We start from the raw sequence: 22,039 nt of genomic DNA, 5'->3' as shown, positions 1-22,039 counted from the left end.
AAAGCAGCTATATTCATGGGCGGAAGTGGCCAATGAGAAGTAAAGGGATAATAGAAGTATGGGGACGACAAATAGACTTGTATGCAGCTCAGGACTGGGTAATTCCTCGTGTATAGAGACAGGGGAACTCGTTGTGGTGGGCTCGCAACCTCATACTTTGTGCTAACTGCATAAACAGAAATTTGGCATCAGTTATGTTGGTGTGTGAGAAATCTGTTTTAGTTTACTTTTAATTAAATCAATTAAACATTATTATTGTTATTATTATTATTATTATTATTGATCTCTTCTTTCTGTATTTCCTGTTACTTTCTGTTACTTCTTTCTAATGAACACCATATTCTTTGGAAGCTTGATTTGCAAGTCAGTGGCCCCCTATGGTAGGCTTATTCCCTATGATAGGGGCCATCATCTGAATAATAATAATAATAACAACAATAATAATTCAGAAACAACAGTATTGTATTTCCATCGCAGAGTCATGATAGATATATAGGTCAACTGAAGATTTGTCAACTGCAAACTATCAGTTCTCTCACTGGTGGTGATTTATTGATATATTTGCGGTTAAAGGGATATCTGATTATTTAGTAAGTTACTGGTATTACGAAAGGAAATTATGTTTTTTTTTTTTTGTAGTGATGAAGAGAATTTATTTACAGATTATCTGTAACCACAAGTGTTAATATTTTCCAGGATGAATGAAAAGGGAAACTATGCGAATTGTGAAATTAGAACCATGACATCGAAAATGTAATGAAACTACGAAAGCTTTGAGTAATAAAAATGGAAAGATTCAGCGAGGGGACCTACATATTGACTGTTATTAGTGTATGAAAAAATATATATATTTCGAATTTAATTACAATGGAAATATCGTGAACAATACACAAAAGTAAATTTCGGAAGTCGTGAAAAAACTTTTACAAATGTGTGAATAATTTATTTTATGCTGATCAGGTTTCAGAAAAATCGATACATGGTGAACAATAATTAAGAAATTGGAAAGTGTATGATGGAAAAAATGTAAGACTTTCATCCTCATACTATGAAATTGCTGAATGGAACAACGTTTGAATTAGTGTTTGAAGATAAGGACAGTAAGTCACGCGGTTTGATTTGGTAAAGTGCAAGGCGCTGATAAAATGAACAAGAAAACACCTAACACGTGGATGAATGTATGAATGGATAAAATATCAAGTAAACAATCAGTTTAAGCAGACTGAATCAACACCAATAAAGAATCAAGATCTATCAACAGTAAAAACAAAATCCCCAGCTCGATCCTCCATAGACTCCTTGATGATATATTTCCCGATTATTACAACACCAAAATCATATTTCCTGGTTAATATAACGCCAATATCCCTTTAGATAATGGACCCAAGGATATCCTGTCACCTGCTGGCAATCGTCGTCTTCCTTTATAGCAGCGTTCTGGTCACATCCAGAGGAAATGGTAAGCTTCATTTTGAAACTTTAGGGACTGTTTAGTGGTCGATGTCGAGTCCTTGTCGGTCGATTGGGCTATGTATGGGGTTGATAGTCACTGAGATTGACAAGGGGGTCGATAGAAATTTTGAGTCGAGCTGACACTCGTGTAAGAAATGAAAATACATTGAATGCAGTAGAATGTAGTTTCTGATAAGCATTTCTGATTTATACCTAATTAAGGTTATGATTTTGTTGTATAATGTTAAATAATAAAGTGTAATTATTGTAATAATATTATTATTGTAATTTACCATTATTTTGAGATAAAGAAAAAAATTGGATTCTTGTAATATTTTGTAAAATTTTTCCCAACATGAATTAACTAACAAAGTTTTCCTTCTTTGCTCATATTTAGAATTGTTATTTTAAACATGGGAAAAATATCCTAAACGTAATTAGCATTGTTTTCTTGTGAATTTTAAAATATTTAAATTTAACCACATTATTGAGAGCACCATACATTTATTACATAAAGGGTTAGGTTCTTCAGAGTGTTTACCTTGATTTAAGTGCGTGTGCTTTTTTTTAAACCTTTCAGTGTCCGTACTTATATTCTGCATACGCATGTGTGTTTATATCAGTGTCTTTGATCTGTGAAAGAAAAGTTGTAATCGAACATAATATTCTTTTGATTTTCAGTCTTATCGTGTCTCTAGTTGTAATTTACATAACCATTGCATGTATGAATGTATGTATGTATGTATGTATGTATGTATGTATGTATGTATGTCTTCTTCGATGTATGAGAGAAAAAGTAGTGATCCTACACCATTTTCCTTTGGCTCTGTCAGTCTTCCGCCATTCTATCCGCTTGAAAAGGGGTTCTAACTTTTCTCATTCTCCTCCTGTTACTATCTTCTCGTCTGGTGTGTAAAAGTTCGAATTGCACCTTCTCTTCTACGCGTCCATTTGTAATCTCTCTCTCTCTCTCTCTCTCTCTCTCTCTCTCTCTCTCTCTCTCTCAATGAAAGGGGAATTAGAATATTGCGCACACACATAGTATATAGTATATATATATATATATTGTGTATACATATACATATATGTAAATATGTCTCTGTGTGAACCTCATTAACTCATAACACCTGGAAAACAAGTTTCTCTCTCTCTCTCTCTCTCGCTCTCGATTCCGCGCGCGCGCGTGCACGCACTCCATCAGAGCCCCCGAATAACGAATGAGGAAACCGTTGCATCATTCGTTTAATACACCTTATTATGGCGCTCTCATTATCTCGGATAAACCGACCATATCATAGCCCATTCACCGTCCATGTCAACGAGAGATGCTGCTTGGTCTCCATTTCTGCGTTGGTGGTGGTATCAGATTTGGCCAAAGGAAGGAATTTAACACTGTTACTATTCAGTATCTATATAGAATTTATACAGGCGTTATGTATATACATATATATATATATATATATATATATATATATATATATATATATATATATGTGTGTGTATGTCCAGTAATGCAAAGAACAGCAGGACCTCATTGAGATAACGTCCTGCTTAATGGAGGATCTGTTATATAATATATATATATATATATATATATATATATATATATATATATATATATATATATATATATATAACAGATCCTTCCATTAAGCAGGACGTATCTCAATGAGGTCCTGCTGTTCTTTGCATTACTGGACATACACACACACACACACACATACATACATACATATATATATATTAGGCATAATTTTATCTCATTATTACAATACAAATGTAGGTGAGGAAACATATCAGGTTTCCTACAACACTAATTTGTGGCTACATTGTATAATTACTTGTATATGTTAGTGGGTCAAGGTAGCTCATTTTTAAGCTTTCCCGGAATTAAACTTCGTTCTTAAAATTCTTGCAGTACAAATGTAGCAGAGGAAAACAATTACATTTCCCACAATATTACTTTGTGGCTACATTGTATAATTACCTTTATATGTTCTAGGGTTGAGTCAGCTCGTTTTTATGCTTTCCCGCAATTAAACTTCGTACCTAAAGTCAGATTCGGTTTCATCATTAGTCTAACCCAGTTGTTACCAAGGTGGGGCGTACGCCCCATAGGATAATTGGACTTTTAAGGGGGGCCAATTCGAGAATGCTTAAACCAAGTCAATGGGCCTTTTTTAGGCCCCGTCCACACGGTCGAGCTTTGGTCGACGAACTTTGTCCGATGTGACGTCAGAAGCGGAGAAACCGCGGCAAAGTTCTGACTTTTCTCGCTGTTTCTCCGCTTCTGACGTCACATCGGACAAAGTTCGTCGATCAAAGCTCGACCGCGTGGACGGGGCCTAAGGCTTCCTCAACGTGAATATAAGAATTAGAGTATATCACCACAGGGGCCACCAGGATTTGGGTGGAGATTAGGTGGGGCATGTCCAAATATAAAAAAAAATGGGGGGAACCACTCAGCAATTATAATCAAAATAAAAAAAATGTTTAAAAAAAATCCTCAAAGAATAAAAGTGAATCAAATTATCGCATTCCTACAGAAAACCAAAATGTATAGTTCAGGAAGTATATATAATTTCATTGTATTCTCAAAAATTTTGGGAAGCTATTTTTTCATTGACTTTCAAGCACTCGTACCTAAAGTACTCGTATCTACTTTTCAAGTAATGTTTTCGACTTTTCAAGTAATTTTATCTGCTTTTCATAGACTCGTATCTACTTTCCAATTACTGTTATCTATTTTTCAAGTACTCGTATCTACTTTTCATGTACTCGTATCTACTTTTCAAGTACTCTTTTCTACTTTTCAAGTACTCGTACCTACTTTTCAAGTGCTTTTATCTATTCTCAAGTACTCGTATCTACTTTTCAAGTACTCTTATCAACTTTTCAATTACTCTTATCTTCTTTTCAAGTACTCGTATCTACTGTTCAAGTACTCTTTTGTACTTTTCAAGTACTTTTATCTACTTTTCGAGTACTCTTATTTACTTTTCAGGTACTTTTATCTATTTTTCAAGTAGTTATCTACTTTCAAGTACTCCTATCTACTTTTCAATACTCTTACCTACTTTTCAAGTACTCGTATCTACTCTTCAAGTACTCTTATCTACTTTTCAAGTACTTTTATTTACTTTTCAACTACTCTTATCTCCAAAAATTCCGAAAACAACGTAAAAATTATTTTTTGAAATTTCAAACTTGCAAGAAAATGAAGGTTTAATTAATAGGCACTTTCTTTTATCCCTCCAATACATCACATTTGAGGCTCTACAAATGAACTGCAATACACATTATTATTATTATTATTATTATTATTATTATTATTATTATTATTATTATTATTATTATTGTCGTCGTTGTGGTGACCAATCCCAAGGTACTACCATAAACAGATATGAATGTTGACAAGTTATATAATTACTATTTGATTACCTTTTATTCTCTTTATTATCTTTAATATTACCAAGTTCATAAAGCATTTGACAGAGTAAACTACCTAAAGCTCTTCTTGAAGCTGCATAAAAGGGGCACACCCCTGTATCTAATTGGCATTTTCCATTCCTGGTTCTCCACACAGCAATTCTGTGTCAAATGGGGTAACGTATTATCTTACACCTTCGGCTCCCTAAACGGGCTTCGGCCAGGGGGCATTCTCTCTCCATACCTGTTTAATACGTACACAGATGCCTTGAATGTCAAACTGAACTCACTCCCAATCGGATGCACCGTCAATGAAACAACTATAAACAACCTCTGTTACGCCGACGATATGGTTCTGATTTCCCCATCAGTGCAAGGTCTCCAACGACTCATCGACACTTGCCGCCAATATGCAGAGGAATTTGATATAATCTACAACGAAACCAAGACCCAGTGCATGTCGCCGCTCCCGAGATCGCTCAAGCATATTGCAGAACCACAAATTTTCCTTGGAAACCATCGGCTGGAATTTGTGCACGAATTTCCGTATTTGGGTCACATTATCACCGACGACCTAAAAGATACGGCAGACATTGAACAGAGGCGTCGTAAACTATGTGCAGCTGGCAACATGATTGCAAGGAGGTTTGCCTTCTGTCACCGAGACGTGAAACTGCTGCTCTTCCGCTCTTACTGCTACAGTATCTATGGGTGTTCCCTCTGGACGAACCATACCCGAGAGACCATGAGACGCATCACTGTTGTGCACAATGACATTCTGAGACGCCTCACAAACACTCCACGCTACCACTCCGCCACACAGATGTTCATAGAAAACCGCCTGGACAATTTCAGTCATTGTTAGGCGAACAATGTCCAGTTTGGTAACCCGAGTGAGAAACAGCAGCAACTCGCTCATACAAAGCATCCTAAGGAGTGAAGCAAGAAGATCTAAATTGTGGGAAAGATGGGAAAATGAGGCCTTTGTCCCTTAAAGGACTTAATCTCTGTATTGGCAAGATGTCATCTGCAGTTTTTGTCATTATTACATTTATTGCTGTTATTTTAATTTTTCTTTATTACTGTGATTACTATCAAGTTAAAAAAAAAAAATTTTACATTCAATTTTTGTATTTAGCCCTCTGGACCTGACTACTGTAACCACCTAAGGTCTCTAGTTGAAATTAAGTTATATAATTTGTGCACTAACTGTTATTACTCTCAATGCATATTTTTTTTTCTCACCAATATTATTACTGTTATTACCAGTATTATGATTACTAGCTTTTATGCTACCTCAGCTATTTTGTGGATAAGTGCCGATTATTCATTTTCTTTTTATCATGTCTCATGTATCTAGATTGTGTATATTACTATCTGTTTTTTGTTTATTCAATGTATATGGGCCTGAGCTGAAATAAAGCATATTATTATTATTATTACAAATTAATTATCTCCCATCTCTTATGACCTTTCAGGGTGGAAGGACGAGACCGACTGGGGCCAAATCTACGAAAAAGGGTCGCACCCGAGAAAGGGACCCCATCTCCTGCCAGGGCTGCCAACCAACGTCACTGTCCTGGAAGGGAGGTCGGCCACCCTGCCCTGCAGCGTTGCCAACCTCAAGGGCAGATCTGTGAGTGTAAAAGCTCTCTCTCTCTCTCTTATGAACTTCCTGAATATAATATAGAGTTCTCTCTCTCTCTCTCTCTCTCTCTCTCATGCTGAAGTTTTGTAGATATTTGGCTTACGAGTATATGTATTGCTCAAAAGCCCTTTCCAGAAATACACTCTCTCTCTCTCTCTCTCTCTCTCTCTCTCTCTCTCTGATGTTAAAATTTTGTAGGTATAGATAGTTGATGTCTGGGTGTATGTTTTGACCAAAAGCCCTTCCCAGAAATGGATCTCTCTCTCTCTCTCTCTCTCTCTCTCTTAGCGAAATAAAATACAGAAACAGGAATAAATGAAATAGATAAGTGAAGCGTACTACATGATTAGAGACAGTTGAATGTTATTCAGTAAGTTTGGTTGAAAAACAACTGGAAGACTATTAAGGGCTTATGAATTAGCCACTTTGTAACAGTCCCAGTGCTGCTGACATAGAAGATTACAAAACTACCATTGTTTTGCTCCAAAATTTTGGAACCCTTCTGTTCCCTTTGTGTTCCCACTTTTAAGATCTATTCAGAATTGTCGTGAAGAAATTTCTTTGCAAATAAACGCGCTAACAGACCAGTTTTTTTTTTTTTTTTTTTTTTTTTTTTGTAAAATCACATAACGAAGGGCGTAGGTCTTTTGGAGTGCGGTTGCAACACCTATTTTCTTCTGTGCCCTAGGTGCCATCCAACGCCGTGGACTAACTCTCAGGTACCTCATTTAGTTTTCAGATCAACAGGACATTTACCGTTGACTCGTGCGCTCGAACTCTAGCGCCTTCTAGTGAGGCGAGAATGTAAACACACACACACACACACACACACACACACACATATATATATATATATATATATATATATATATATATATATATATATATATATCAGCAGTTCTTAAATAATTGATTTAGCACTGACAATTTCCATATCATCATGCAACCGCTCAGCGTGAAATATATATATAAAAAAAGTCACGCGATCTCACCTTGTCTGAGGGAGAGAGAGAGAGGAAAGGACTAATTTTCACCTTGTTCTTGTCACTCTCCCCCGGTGAGTCATGGCTATTAATGTAGCACTAATTTCCGTACAAACGCAGGAAGTTTGTTTTTTTTCCATTAAAACTTAATTAGGTGCTGATTTCAGTAATGAGCGTAAGACGTTTGATTGTAAAAGCATGTACCTTCTTCTCTCATTCTCTCTCTCTCTCTCGTCTCTCTCTCTCTCTCTCTATATATATATATATATATATCTATATATATTATATATATATATATAATATAGATAAAATAATATAATATATATATATATATATATATATATATATATATATATATATATATATATATATTATTAGGAGCTTTCGTTCCTATATCTGGATTTCCAACGACGTTATTCAATTTCTAATACCCTAAACAATAAGAATTAATATATATATATATATATATATATATATATATATATAATATATATATATATATATATATATATATATATATATATATATTAATTCTTATTGTTTAGGGTATTAGAAATTGAATAACGTCGTTGGAAATCCAGATATAGGAACGAAAACTCCTAATCATCACCAATACCACTGCAGTGATTCTATATATATGTGTGTGTGTGTGTGTGTATAGTATATATAAAATATTCTGCTGTATTTCCGGCGCTCTTAGAGTTTTTTACATTCAGCTGAAATTGGGATGGAATCACCGTAGAGTTTGGTATATCCTTTTTCTTCAGACATTTCGAAGTCTTTTCTAGTTATTTTCTCTTATTATTTTTTATTATAAGATGCTTTTTATTTATTATTTGTATCAATAGATGATAAAAATTCATTTGAGTAAAGATTCCTGAATACATTGAACGGCGTCAGGAAATTATTTGCTCATTTGCACTTTCACCTAAAAGAAAAACAATTTGATAAAATAAAAACGAAGTAACAAACTTTAGCAAATTTTGGAGGACAACGAAAAGCAACTAACACATCGAATATGACACGATACTTCCCACCAACAGGTGTCGTGGATCAGAAAAGAGGACTTAAAAATATTGGCAACAGATGGCGTTGCCTTCACTTCAGATCAACGTATGAAGGTTAGTCGAGAGTTGTGTTTCATTCGTCTAATTCTAACTTCTTTTGATGTGGTTTACATATTGTTGGAATCTGTCTTCTAAGCTGAAACTGTCGTGCTGCTTATCAGTAGTAGAGTAGTAGTAATGGCATTTGTGATGATAGCAGTAGTACTACCGGGCCACTATAGTAGATTCACATCAACCGCGCATTTGATGTCTAGGCCAGTCCCTTACGACGCTGGTTCCATGCAACGAAAAAACACCGTACAAACAAACTTACGACGCTCCTGATTGGCTGTTGATAAGCCAATGACAGGGCTGGAAACTCTCAGTCTCTCTCGAGAGTTCACAAGGGTATAATCTATGTTCCACCTCTCCTGAGGGATACGTCTTTCAGGAGAGGTGGAACATACATCCTGCCTATGTGAACTCTCTCGAAAGACTGAGAGTTTCCAGCCCTGTGACTGGCTCATCAACAGCCAATCAGGAGCGTCGTAAGGGACCGGCCTTGACATCAAATGCGCGGTTGATGTGAATCTACTATAGTACTTACATTCTTATCTAGTAGAAGGTTTAAACGTAATTATTATTATTATTATTATTATTATTATTATTATTATTATTATTATTATTATACTTATTAAAATTCACACAGAATTTATACTCTTTTTTTTTCATCTGTCCATCCGCCGTGTGGTGTTTTTGTATGGTAACACTGCGTCCGGGCTTTAGATAGTTACATTCAGCTTACATTCAACGATTATAATAATATCCTATTTCGAATATTAACGGTGTAATTCGCATAAAGTAAATTATTAAAACACTTTTCAGTTGTAAATGTACACCCAGATATCCTTTTATTTACCTAAAACTTACACATAGCGTAACTATCTAAAGCCCGCGACGCAGTGTTACCATACAAAAACACCACAGGCGGATGGACAGATGAAAAAAAAAAAAAAAAAAAACAGTATAGTTATGAAGCTGTTACTCACACCATAGCTATTTTCACAATTCGGTTTCCCTTCCACCAGGCGCATGCGTGGCGCACGGGCGTCGTGTGGGAGCTGGATCTGCAAATTGCGCCCACGACTATCGGGGACGCGGGCGTGTACGAGTGCCAGGTCAACACTAGGCCTAAAATCTCCCATCTGATCACCTTGCGTGTCTATGGTAAGTCATTCCTGTAGGTCAAGTTCTCTCTGTTATTTTAAAGTGAATAATCTGTGTGTAAATGATTTAGGCAGTGTTAAAGCTTTCATTATTATTATTATTATTTTTATTATTATTATTATTATTATTATTATTATTATTATTATTATTATTATTATTATTATTATTATTAGAATAGAATGGCGAATTCTACAGAATATGTTTGAAAGAGGGTCTTCTTCCAAGATATTATTATTATTATTATTATTATTATTATTTTTTTTTTTTTTTTTAATTACAGTCCTCCAATTCGACTGGGTGGTATTTATAGTGTGGGGTTCCGGGACCTCCTTAGGAGTCCATCACTTTTCTTACTATGTGCGCCGTTTCTAGGATCACACTCTTCTGCATGAGTCCTGGAGCTACTTCAGCCTCTAGTTTTTCCAGATTCCTTTTCAGGGATCTTGGGATCGCGCCTAGTGTTCCTATGATTATGGGTACAATTTCCACTGGCACATCCCATATCCTTCTTATTTCTATTTTCAGGTCTTAATACTTATCCATATTTTCCCTTTCTTTCTCTTCAACTCTGGTGTCCCATGGTATTGCGACATCAATGAGTGATACTTTCTTCTTGGTTTTGTCAATCAATGTCACGTCTGGTCTATTTGCACGTATCACCCTATCCGTTCTGATACCATAGTCCCAGAAGATTTTTGCGTGATCGTTTTCTATCACGCCTTCAGGTTGGTGCTCGTACCACTTATTACTGCAAGGTAGCTGGTGTTTCTTGCACAGGCTCCAGTGGAGGGCTTTTGCCACTGAATCATGCCTCTTTCTGTACTGGTTCTGTGCAAGTGCCGGACATTCGCTTGCTATGTGGTTTATGGTTTCATTTTTCGAATTGCACTTCCTACATATGGGAGAGATGTTATTTCCATCTATCGTTCTTTGAACATATCTGGCTCTTAGGGCCTGATCTTGTGCCGTTGTTATCATTCCTTCAGTTTCCTTCTTGAGCTCTCCTCTCTGTAGCCATTGCCATATGTCATCGCTGGCTAGTTCTTAAAGCATAGTACACACTATTCCATCATGTATCAGCTACGTGATGCAGTAGTGGTGTTGAAAAAATTTAATAGCAGCCAAACTGTACTGCAACACTGCTCACTTGTTCTCGCAGTTCAGCTTTCAACGACAGGATGTCTGCCGATGATGTAGCCCTACTTTCCCAGGAGACTCTACTGTTGGGTGTAGTTGCCCTGTGTGTTACAAAAAAGAAACTTTTGAAGAAGAAACATAGAACCTTGTGGTGTAAGCAATGGCTTTCTCGGCCACCTCTGAAGGGAAGCTTCGATGAAATATTTTTGGAGCTACAAGTCGAAAATCCAACAGACTTTGAAAATTACACAAGAATGCCAATCCTTGCATTTTATAAATTGTTGGAAAAAAAATTGAACCATATATTTGTAAGCAGGACACCAGCTTTCGAGACAGCATATCACCAGGAGCTCGTTCTTGCAGCTGGAGCATCGTATGCAAGCCTCCAATATTCAACCAAGATTTCAAAACAGAGCCTCGGTCTAATCATCCCCGAAACCTGTGAAGCCATCTATAATGTCCTTAGGGAGGATTATTTGAAAGTAAGGTTCAAATATAGGCACAAAGTACACAAATATTTTTTTATTACAGGAAACGCAGCTCATCAAAACACCATAACTTCGGTGTGTAGAGATCTTCCGTGCCAACTCCAGACTTCTGTGATGCTTTGATTGCAGACATTTCCCTGTAGAATTGTGTCTTCAGGGTGTGCATCTTTTTAGTAATGTCTTCATTCCGCAATGTACAGTTTACAAAACTTGATAACTGATTTTATGGTCTCCAAGCTTGCACTCCTGATGTTTCTTATCTTGTAATGCTTGCATTTGATGTTCCAAACAGATGGCTGTTCCTTCAGTAATTCAATAAAATGTATTGTGTTATTCCTTGTCCACTCACGGGGTTTGGCGGGTGGTGGTGAGTGGACGTCGGACGTCCTTCCCCTCTGAATGATGGTGTATCACTGAGCTGAGTAATGAAATGGCTCTGACCCATGAACACATTGGTGGTGCAGCTTCGTGTTGAAAAAGTCGTTTTTCAACGCATCATCTAACATTAACTTTGGCTCTGACCCATGAACACGTTGGTGATGCGGCTTCTTGTTGAAAAAGTCGTTTTTCAACGCATCCATCTAACACTGCGAGCATCATGATGCATAGTGTGTACGGGGCTTTAGTCTGTCTCATGTATTGTCCATGCATTGGTTTGTTGTGCCATTCCTCTGTTCTGCTTGTCATTCTCCTGTCTCTGTATATTTGTGGGTCTTCGTCTACTTTTATCAGTCCTTCTTCCCATGCACTCTAAGCCACTGGTTTTCATATATTGCCCCAGTGCTCTGTTCTCGATGTTGACGCAGTCCTCTATGCTTAGTAGTCCCCTCCTCCTTTCTTTCGTGTTATGTATAGTCTGTCCGTATTTGCTCTTGGGTGTAGTGATTTGTGTATTGTCATATGTTTCCTCGTTTTCTGGTCTATGCTGCGAAGTTCTGCCTTCGTCCATTCCACTATTCCTGAGCTGTATCTGATTACTGGCACTGCCCATGTGTTTATGGCTTTTATCATATTTCCGGCGTTGAGTTTTGACTTGAGTATCGCCTTGAGTCTCTGCATATATTCTTTCCTGATCGTGTCCTTCGTCTCTTGGTGTTTTACATCCCCTCCTTCCATTATTCCCAGATATTTGTATCCTTTCTAGTCTATGTGTTTGACGTTCCCATCTGGTAGCTTTACCCTTTCAGTCCGTGTTACTTTGCCCTTTTGTATGTTGACTAAGGCACATTTTTCTATTCCAAACTCCATCCTGATGTCCCCAGATACAATCCTTACAGTCTGGATTAGGGTATCTATTTCCTTGATGCTCTTACCATACAGCTTGATGTCGTCCGTGAACATCAGATGGTTAATTCTGTTGCCTCTTTTCTTGAGTTGGTACCCAGCATCCATCTTTTGCAGTACTTTTGTCATGGGAATCATGGCTACTACGAAGAGAAGAGGGGCCAGTGAGTCGCCCTGGAAGATCCCTCTCCTGATATTAACCTCTGCTAGTCTTATTCCAGAGCTTGTAAGTATTGTATTCCAGTTGCGCATTGTATTTTTGAGGAAGCTGATGGTGTTTTCCTCTGCCCCATATATTTTCAGGCATTCTATTACCCATATTTGTGGTATCATGTCGAAGGCTTTCTTATAGTCTATACCATGCCATACTTAGGTTGGTTTTCCTTCTCCTACTGTTCTTCATTATCATTTTGTCTATCAGGAGCTGGTCTTTTGTGCCCCTACACTTCCTTCTGCAGCCTTTCTGTTGGTGAGGGATAATGTTTGTCTCCTCTAGGTAGTTGTATAGCCTTTCACTGATGATACCTGTTAGTAACTTCCACATTATTGTTAGGCAGGTGATAGTCCTGTAGTTACTGGCTATATTTCCCTACTCTTGTCTTATTATTATTATTTATTTTTTATATTATTTATTTATTTATTTTTTTTGCTCTATCACAGTCCTCCAATTGGACTGGGTGGTATTTATATTGTGGGGTTCCGGGTTGCATCCTGCCTCCTTAGGAGTCCATCACTTTCCTCACTATGTGCGCCGTTTCTAGGATCACACTCTTCTGCATGAGTCCTGGAGCTACATCAGCCTCTAGCTTTTCTAGATTCCTTTTCAGGGATCTTGGGATCGTGCCTAGTGCTCCTATGATTATGGGTACAATTTCCACTGGCATATCCCATATCCTTCTTATTTATTATTATTAAATAGGATACTTAGAGTTAACAAACTGCATAATAATTTAGGCAATGTTAAAGCATTATTATTAGTAAATCCACAATTGTATGTCTCTTTGATTTTGTTATTTAAAATAAAAAGCTTTATATTTTAAATAACAAAATCAAACAGACATACTATTGTGGATTTACTTTTCCATTATTATTATCATATTATTATTGATTATTATTAGATGGAAGAGCGAAGATTGTGGGTCCTTCCGAAATCTTCCTGGAGGCCGGGTCACCTCTTGTGTTGAACTGCAGGGTTGATTTGCCACAGAGTCCACGTCCTGAGCCCCCTCCTACAATTCGTTGGTTCCAGGGGGTCCTCCCCCTCAACCCAGACGATGACAGGTAAGGAGAGAGAGAGAGAGAAAGATGATAGTTTTAGAGTGCCCTGAAGTTTTTTCAGACATAAATAGTCTCATATTGTATACACTTCTGTTGATTTTTTAAAATTATCTGCCTATCTTATTTATATATGTCTAAAAATGCAGTCACGTGACCCTGTATACCCTTGTAGTGCCGTCAGTGCACCTAAAGTGGTGTACTGTAAGCATTACTTAAGGTTCTTTGTTATACGTCCCCTAGCTGCAACCTCCTTCATTCCTTTTACCGTGCCTCCTTTCATATTCTCTTTCTTCCACCTTGCTGTCCACCTTCTCGAACAATTATTCCATATTGCAACTGCAACGGGTTTTCCTCCTGTTGTACCCTTTTCTCTCAATCTTTCTTTCAGCGCTGAATGACCTCACTATAGGCCCCAGCGCTTGGCCTCTGCCCAAAATTCTGAATTCCCACTTCCTTTCATCCATCTCGCTGTCCAACCACTCTAACTTCCTCTTTGCACACTCTCTCGAGTGGCGAATGGGTGAAAGTCTACCCCCAGACTTTCATAAATTCAACAAATTCTCATAAATTCAAATCCTTCCTATTTCGGCAGCGGGGAGACTTCCTACATCCAGACGGCGCAGGAGGGGAGTTCCACCGTCAGCGTCCTCAGCCTGTCCCAGGTGTCTTCCAGGGACGCCGGCAACTTCACCTGCGTGTCTGGGACCAGTCCAGAAGGCGCGACTGTGACTGTGTACGTCTTACAAGGTATGGTACAGTATATCTTAGTTTCACCAGAACACTGAGCTGATTAACAGCCCTCCTAGAGCTGACCCCAAAGATTAGATTTTTATTTACCTGGCTAGGAACCTATTGGTTACTTAACGACGGGACCTGCAGCTTATTGTGGGATCCGAACCACATTATATCGAGAAATGAATTTCTAAATCACCTGCAAAGTATGGGGGATTAAGTCATTCTGTAGAGGAAATTTAGTTTTTACGGAAGGGGAGCTTGAAACACACACACACACACACACACACACACACACACACACACACACCCAGAGAGAGAGAGAGAGGATTCAGTTTCAGTAATACTGGAACCATCTGGGCAGATGAAATTCTAGTTCGTTAGTGCAGTTGAATTTAATTTAGAATTCAGAAGCCCTATAGAGAGAGAGAGAGAGAGAGAGAGAGAGAGAGAGAGAGAGAGAGAGAGAGGTAGGGTTTTACATACATAATCCTAAAGAATATGCATGTATATGTAATGATAGATATTATTACTTTTTTGTAAGTGAAAAGGTGACGCGACTTGTGTTTAGGGTAAATTTGGGAAAAAATATATTGGTCATGATGCATTTAATTAAATTTTTGGTGTGTGTGAGAGAGAGAGAGAGAGAGAGAAAGAGAGAGGGGCGGCTGGATGCTAAAAAGTGCCGAAATAATGGAACAGCTGCTGGATTAATCGTAAGTAGGCCATCTTAGTGAAAATGAGGCATAATTATATAAACGTGAGAGGAGAGAGAGAGAGAGAGAGAGAGAGAGAGAGAGAGAGAGAGAGAGAGAGAACAGGGCTCGCAAATTACAGAATATTTATAATTAACAACGAGCGTTTCCTGAACAGCACCGACACCCACTCTTTTCAAGTTAATTCCGTGGGGCACTTCATGCATATCTAGATGAGATGCAGTGTATAATGCTCTCTCAAGGATACTATATAGAATCCCTCAATGACAACCCAGAATCTAAAGAGATGTCTGTGAGTTGCATTTCACCTGGTACTGCCAGTCGCTAGTGCTTTATAGTCATTTTTCAGTGGATGGTATCATCATTATTATTAGTAGTAGTAGTACTATAGTACTAGTAGTAGTAGTCGTAGCTGATGAAGGGTGCCTTGAAACAAAAGATAAATTTAAGAAGTTTTTGGTAGGTCATTTTTCCTTCACGTTAGTTATTGATTATTATGTATTTTAGGTATTGGTACAAATAAGTTTATTAATGGACTATGGAGTAACGTCAAGTCTATAAATACTTTTTTACTTTGTCAAGAAGGAGAACGAGAACTAGTAGCTGTATTAGGAGCAACTGTAAGAGCTGTAAATAGGATGATACTCGCAGTAGCTAGCAAAGGCCTTTAAAGAAAACTGTAAGGGCTGTAGCCAGTAAAGCCCTATAAAAAGCTGTAAGAGCTGTAGAAAAGATTTTAGTCACAGTAGCAGTAGCCAACTAGATCCAGTAGTACAGAGAGACGCGGTATAAGCATCTGCTCCCACTTTCCCAGCTCCTGCAATTACTTTTAGAAAGTAGCAACTATAAGCACACAGGATTCCTCCTCAACACACTGTCCTTTCCTGCTCTCTCCGCCAGAAAAGGAACCTCGCGCTATGCACCACGACTCGAGTTCTTCCATCGAGGGAAACTCGCCCCTGACTGCTGCTGCAGTCGTTCTGATGATGGTCGTCGCTGCAATTGAAAGATGATGACCAGTTAAAGGAGGAGGAGGTATCATATCAAGTGGTTCCTTGACAAAAATCAGCTGTCCCGTAAAATTCTCCGAAATTGTCATTTTTGTCAGGTAGCGGACCCGGTCTCGTTTTGCAAGTGACTACAAGTTTTTGTGTCGTGTTTTCACGAACAGAGTTTGTTGTTATAATTCATCATCTTTTTTTTTTACTGTAGTTGATAACGTGGTATGATTTTCTTTCTTTTTATCTTTCTTTAGGTCTTCAGCTTTGGAAATCAGCCTGCAGGGAGGTAAATTATAATCCTATTTCAAGATACTTTTTTAAACATTGTGAACACGGAAACCATCTGACGCTGTTCAAACAGCAAACGAATTTAAAATATGTACAGTTACCTGTGAACAAAGACATCATCGGACATTGTTCATATAACAATCAACCTTTAGATCTTTGAATAAAGACCAGCCAGGACGGCTTTCTGTTTACCCCTATACAGTCGTACATTTGTATTCACTCTTTATAACGACTATATACGTTCTCTCCTTTATTAGGGCAATAAGAGGCTGTTATGATAACGAAATCATAAGTCCGCAGCCGTTACCTGTGTGGGAGTATTACAGATTTTCGTATCTCTTGCTATCTAGCCTTGTCAGAATAAATGTTATTTTCTAGACTGTTTGTTTCAATTACTCTGTCCTCCTTTCGTCAAGTGAGTAAATAAGGGAAGTTTTCAAATCTGACATTTTGTAGTAACTTAAGGTATTGTATATATATATATATATATATATATATATATATATATATATACACATATATATATATACACACACACACACACACACACACACATATATATATATATATATATATCATACACACACACACACACACACACATATATATATATATATATATATATATATATATATATATATATATATGTGTGTGTGTGTGTGTGTGTGTGTGTGTGTGTGTGTGTGTGTTTATATACTATATATAAACAAAGCCATTTCGACAAATACGGGATGGTCCAGGAAAAGATGGACAATTTTCACTTGCTTTATCCGCCCTTTGACCATTAATACTACATAGTATACAGTGCCATTAAACTCATATTTCGCAGTCTATAGCTTCGTGCATATTAGGCCCTTATTATCTTCCTGCCAGCCACCATTCTGTTTACCTGATCAAACCATCTCAGAACACTGATTTTAAACTTAGGTTAACCTTTATTCGTTTCTAAATATCTCCCTATTTCCATCCTTTTTCAGTCTTTGTTACTCCACCGAGGCTGTTTATATTTTCAACATCCCCTCATAAAGGAGAGTTGGCTCAACATTCCCTTCATACAGCCCAACCTTTCCTGCTTCACTTATCCTGTGACTTATCTCTTACCTTATTCAGCCGTCATCCATTGACATACATAAATAACTCTGAATCAACTGCTTTTCACTTGTACTCCCGTCAACTTCTTGCATTTACTCAAGAAGTGCCCTCCTAACCTTTTCAACAGTCTCTTGTGCAAGATTTCTCAGAATTGTATCAATCAGTTACACTCTTGCGTCATTCAGCGCCGCCTCTCCTTCAAACTTGACATTCCACAGATACTGGAAAGAGTCATACCACAAACACAGAACTATTTTCTCGTCTGACAGCATCTCTCGATTTGCATAATTTCATTCTGAGGTCCGTTTGGTCATTAACCTGCGCCTCTGCAGAGACTTCCCTAGAGTACAACTTCATTCTTAAGATATTTGCTTAGATTTACATTGAAATTATCATCATACCCCCATTGTTTTATCGGTTCCTTTGTTCTTGACCACCCTTCTCACCCTCTTGTCTGATGCTGCGTGATTGTAACTTTTAGCTTAGAATTTTACTGAAACCACTTTTATCATCATAACTAACCCTCTGATTAATCATTCCAAAACTTTCTATTTTTGTATTTTCTGCTGATTCACAGGTCCCATTCTTGAATTTCCATTTTTATCAAAATCTCCCACTTTAATTCATTTGACCTTAGACTATTATCCCATTAATCTGTTCCTATTCACTATCACTTTTTTATATATCAAACTCACTTGTCTTCATTACAATCACGGCTACATTTTTAGCTACTTCTCTCCAAGTAAAACATGTATATATTCACTTTTGCCTCAGTGAGATGACCATTAGCGTTAGATGTTCATCAAGGCTATCCTTTGCTTACCATAGCTTTTCAACTTTCTCCTCCATCTGCTCTGTATTACCAATATCTTAATAAACACACCATATCTCTTTCCATTTATACTTGTAAATGTGATTCATTTGCATTCATTTATTTCCAGTAGTTATTCTCCTTTTCTAATTACATTTCCACAAGACTCAGTATCTTTCTGTCACCTACTTTTGCATCTAAATCACTTAGCACAACCACCAATCACCAGTCGCCCTCTCTCTCTCTCTCTGAAATAAAAAATGGAGCTGCTGCAGGGCCTGATGGAATCCCTGCTATTTTGTTAAAGAAAGTAGTTCATTCTATCGCAAAGCCACTTGCAATATTATTAAGACAAAGTGTAGATACAGGCAAGATTTATGATGAGCACAAATTAGCATATATCACCCCTACTTTCAAAAATGGATCAAGACTTGAGGCAAGTAATTATAGGCCTGTGAGTCTAACATCACATATTATGAAAAGTGTATGAAAGGGTAATGAAGAAAAATATTATGAAACATTTAATAAAAAATAATTTGTTTAATATTTAGGACAAACCACGGTTTTTCGTACCCGAAAAAGTACACAAACCCAACTGTTAGTCCACCGTGAGAACATATTCAAAAATATGAAAAGCGGAAATGAAAACAGATGTGGTTTATCTAGACTTTGCAAAAGCTTTTGACAAAGTAGACCATAATATATTAGCAAAGAAAATTAGAAAACACAATATCGTAGATAAAATAGGAAGATGGTTAAAAGAATTTTTACACAACAGAAAACAGATAGTTATTGCAAACGATGAGAAATCGGATGAAACCAAGGTAATATCCGGTGTGCCACAAGGTACGGTGTTAGCTGCAATACTGTTTGTTATTATGATTGAAGACATAGACAGTAATGTTAAGGATTCGGTAGTGAGTAGTTTCGCTGATGACACAAGAATAAGTAGAGAAATTACTTGTGATGAAGATAGGAACGCTCTACAAAGAGACCTTAACAAAGTATATGATTGGGCAGAGGAAAATAGGATGGTATTTTAACTCTGATAAATTTGAATCAATAATTATGGAGACAGAGAAGGAAAGCTATATGCATATAGGGGACCTAATAATGAGACAATCACAAATAAGGAAGCAGTTAAAGACCTTGGTGTGATGATGAATAGGAACATGTTATGCAATGATCAAATAGCAATTCTTTTGGCAAAATGTAAAGCAAAAATGGGAATGTTGTTACGGCACTTCAAAACAAGAAAAAGCTGAACACATGATTATGCTTTATAAAACATATGTTCGTAGTCCACTTGAATATTGCAATATGATATGGTACCCACACTATCAAAAGGATATTGCACAAATAGAGAGTGTACAAAGGTCCTTTACAGCTAGAATAGAAGAAGTTAAGGACCTTGACTACTGGGAAAGACTACAATCATTAAAATTATATAGTCTAGAAAGGAGAAGAGAACGCTACATGATAATTCAGGCATGGAAACAGATAGAAGGAATAACAGAAAATATCATGGAACTAAAAATATCAGAAAGAGCAAGCAGAGGTAGATTAATAGTGCCCAAAACAATACCAGGAAAAATAAGAAAGCACACAGGACATTAATCCACTACGCACCAGCATCGATAATGCAGCGTCTATTCAATGCGTTGCCAGCTCATCTGAGGAATATATCAGGAGTGAGCGTAGATGTGTTTAAGAATAAGCTCGACAAATATCTAAACTGCATCCCAGACCATCCAAGATTGGAAGATGCAAAATATACCGGAAGATGTACTAGCAACTCTCTGGTAGACATTAGAGGTGCCTCACACTGAGGGACCTGGGGCAACCCGAACGAACTGTAAGGTCTGTAAGGTAAGGTCTCTCTCTCTCTCTCTCTCCAAGTAAAGGTACCTGGAACTTTCCTTCACTTACCCTTTTCCATTCCTGTATCATATAGTACACCATGTCCCAACGTAGTCCCAACAAGGTTTCCTGCCGCTCTCAACCTTTCCCACGCGCTTTCACTAATCTCCACTGTTTTTCTGTCACTTTATATCTCTGGCATCAATACTCAGTCACTCCTTTTTCATTCCTAATCTTGCATACCATATATATATATATATATATATATATATATATATATATATATATCATATATATATATATTATACATATATATATACACATGCATGTTACATTCATTTATATATATATATATATATATATATATATATATATATACATATATATATATATATATATAAGGACTGTTTGTGAGCGTTGTATATTATAATGAACATAATAATAAATCTATTTTATCAGACAAGATGTCGAAAACATAATACACCAGATAGTTGATGACACGTATACCCCCAGCTGGAATTCAGACTTTGGCCCGCCAGATTCAGATTTAGGAGACAGTAATGTAGAGACCAGTACGCCATTTACATTTCGTCGGCTTATTAATGAAAATATTATACTTTAAATTAAATACTGCGTGCTGTGGCATATTGTAAGAATAATCTCCCCTAGTGCGAGTGGAGTATTTCCCGTTTTTTAAGATATGAATACTCATAGAAAACGTCCTCCAGTACGGGACACTATAGATTTCCTTTTTCATTGAATTTTCTACGAAAACATAACAGCAAAGGTTAACAGGTAAGCCTCGGAGAAGTTATTGAACGTAATTTTAAGATAAAACCATTTTATAAACAATAATTCAAACTATAGATCTAGCACGAGTAGCCTTTCCCTCTCAGAATATAATTAGCCAAATTTGATTTTTCTTAACAGCGATATGCTGACGTTTGTTAAATTAAAATATCAAGGAATAAGATCACATGGTAGATTTATTTAGACTAATCGAGAAATCTGTGCTATAAAATCAACTGTCATTTTCATCTTGAATATTTTCCAACACATCTGTGAAATGGTTTACAAATTAGGTGCTTTCATAAAAAAAAAGTGAGATGATTTATCCTTTCTTTTAAAGACATTCATTCGACGATTTTTGCGTGAAGAAAATCGGAACTAATATCGATATGATTCCAGCAATACTTGATGATTACCAATTATTAGTGTGTTCATGACCAACTGACGATGAAAATGTAGATGAAATAATAGACGAAATGAAACCACAAAAAAGAAGAAGAAGAAAAAAAAGAAACGCCATTACAAAACTAAGGAACAGACACTCGCATACACAAAATATGACAACGAAAGTTATAGTATTGACTCCTTTGGTATACAGTCATCAAGACCACCACTTTTCGCATGTAAAAAAATTAACCAATAAATAAATATCAGAGGAGCTAAAAAGTCTGTGGTTGCGAACAATTAGGCCGAGGTTTGCGGGAGGGAACATCTATGCGTGAGTGTGCATTACACCGAGGACCGCCCGATAACAGCAGCGCCCTCTATGTACTACTGT

The 22,039-nt window shown here is 37.0% G+C and overlaps 1 protein-coding gene across 1 annotated transcript; it reads left to right on the top strand.

Annotated features, from left to right (window-relative positions):
- Positions 1 to 515: 515 nt before the first annotated feature.
- On the top strand, positions 516 to 16,667 carry LOC135210030 (hemicentin-1-like). Its single transcript, XM_064242801.1, has 7 exons — positions 516 to 1,459; positions 6,360 to 6,517; positions 8,556 to 8,633; positions 9,647 to 9,785; positions 13,813 to 13,975; positions 14,565 to 14,719; positions 16,321 to 16,667. The coding sequence occupies exons 1-7, from the start codon at positions 1,378 to 1,380 to the stop codon at positions 16,431 to 16,433; spliced, it is 888 nt and encodes a 295-aa protein (XP_064098871.1). The 5' UTR covers positions 516 to 1,377; the 3' UTR covers positions 16,434 to 16,667.
- Positions 16,668 to 22,039: the final 5,372 nt, after the last annotated feature.

This window comes from Macrobrachium nipponense, chromosome 39 (assembly GCF_015104395.2).
Source record: "Macrobrachium nipponense isolate FS-2020 chromosome 39, ASM1510439v2, whole genome shotgun sequence".
NCBI classification, from domain to species: Eukaryota; Metazoa; Arthropoda; class Malacostraca; order Decapoda; family Palaemonidae; genus Macrobrachium; species Macrobrachium nipponense.
Note: the sequence above shows the minus strand (reverse complement) of the source record. Positions and strands in the feature narration are given on the sequence as shown.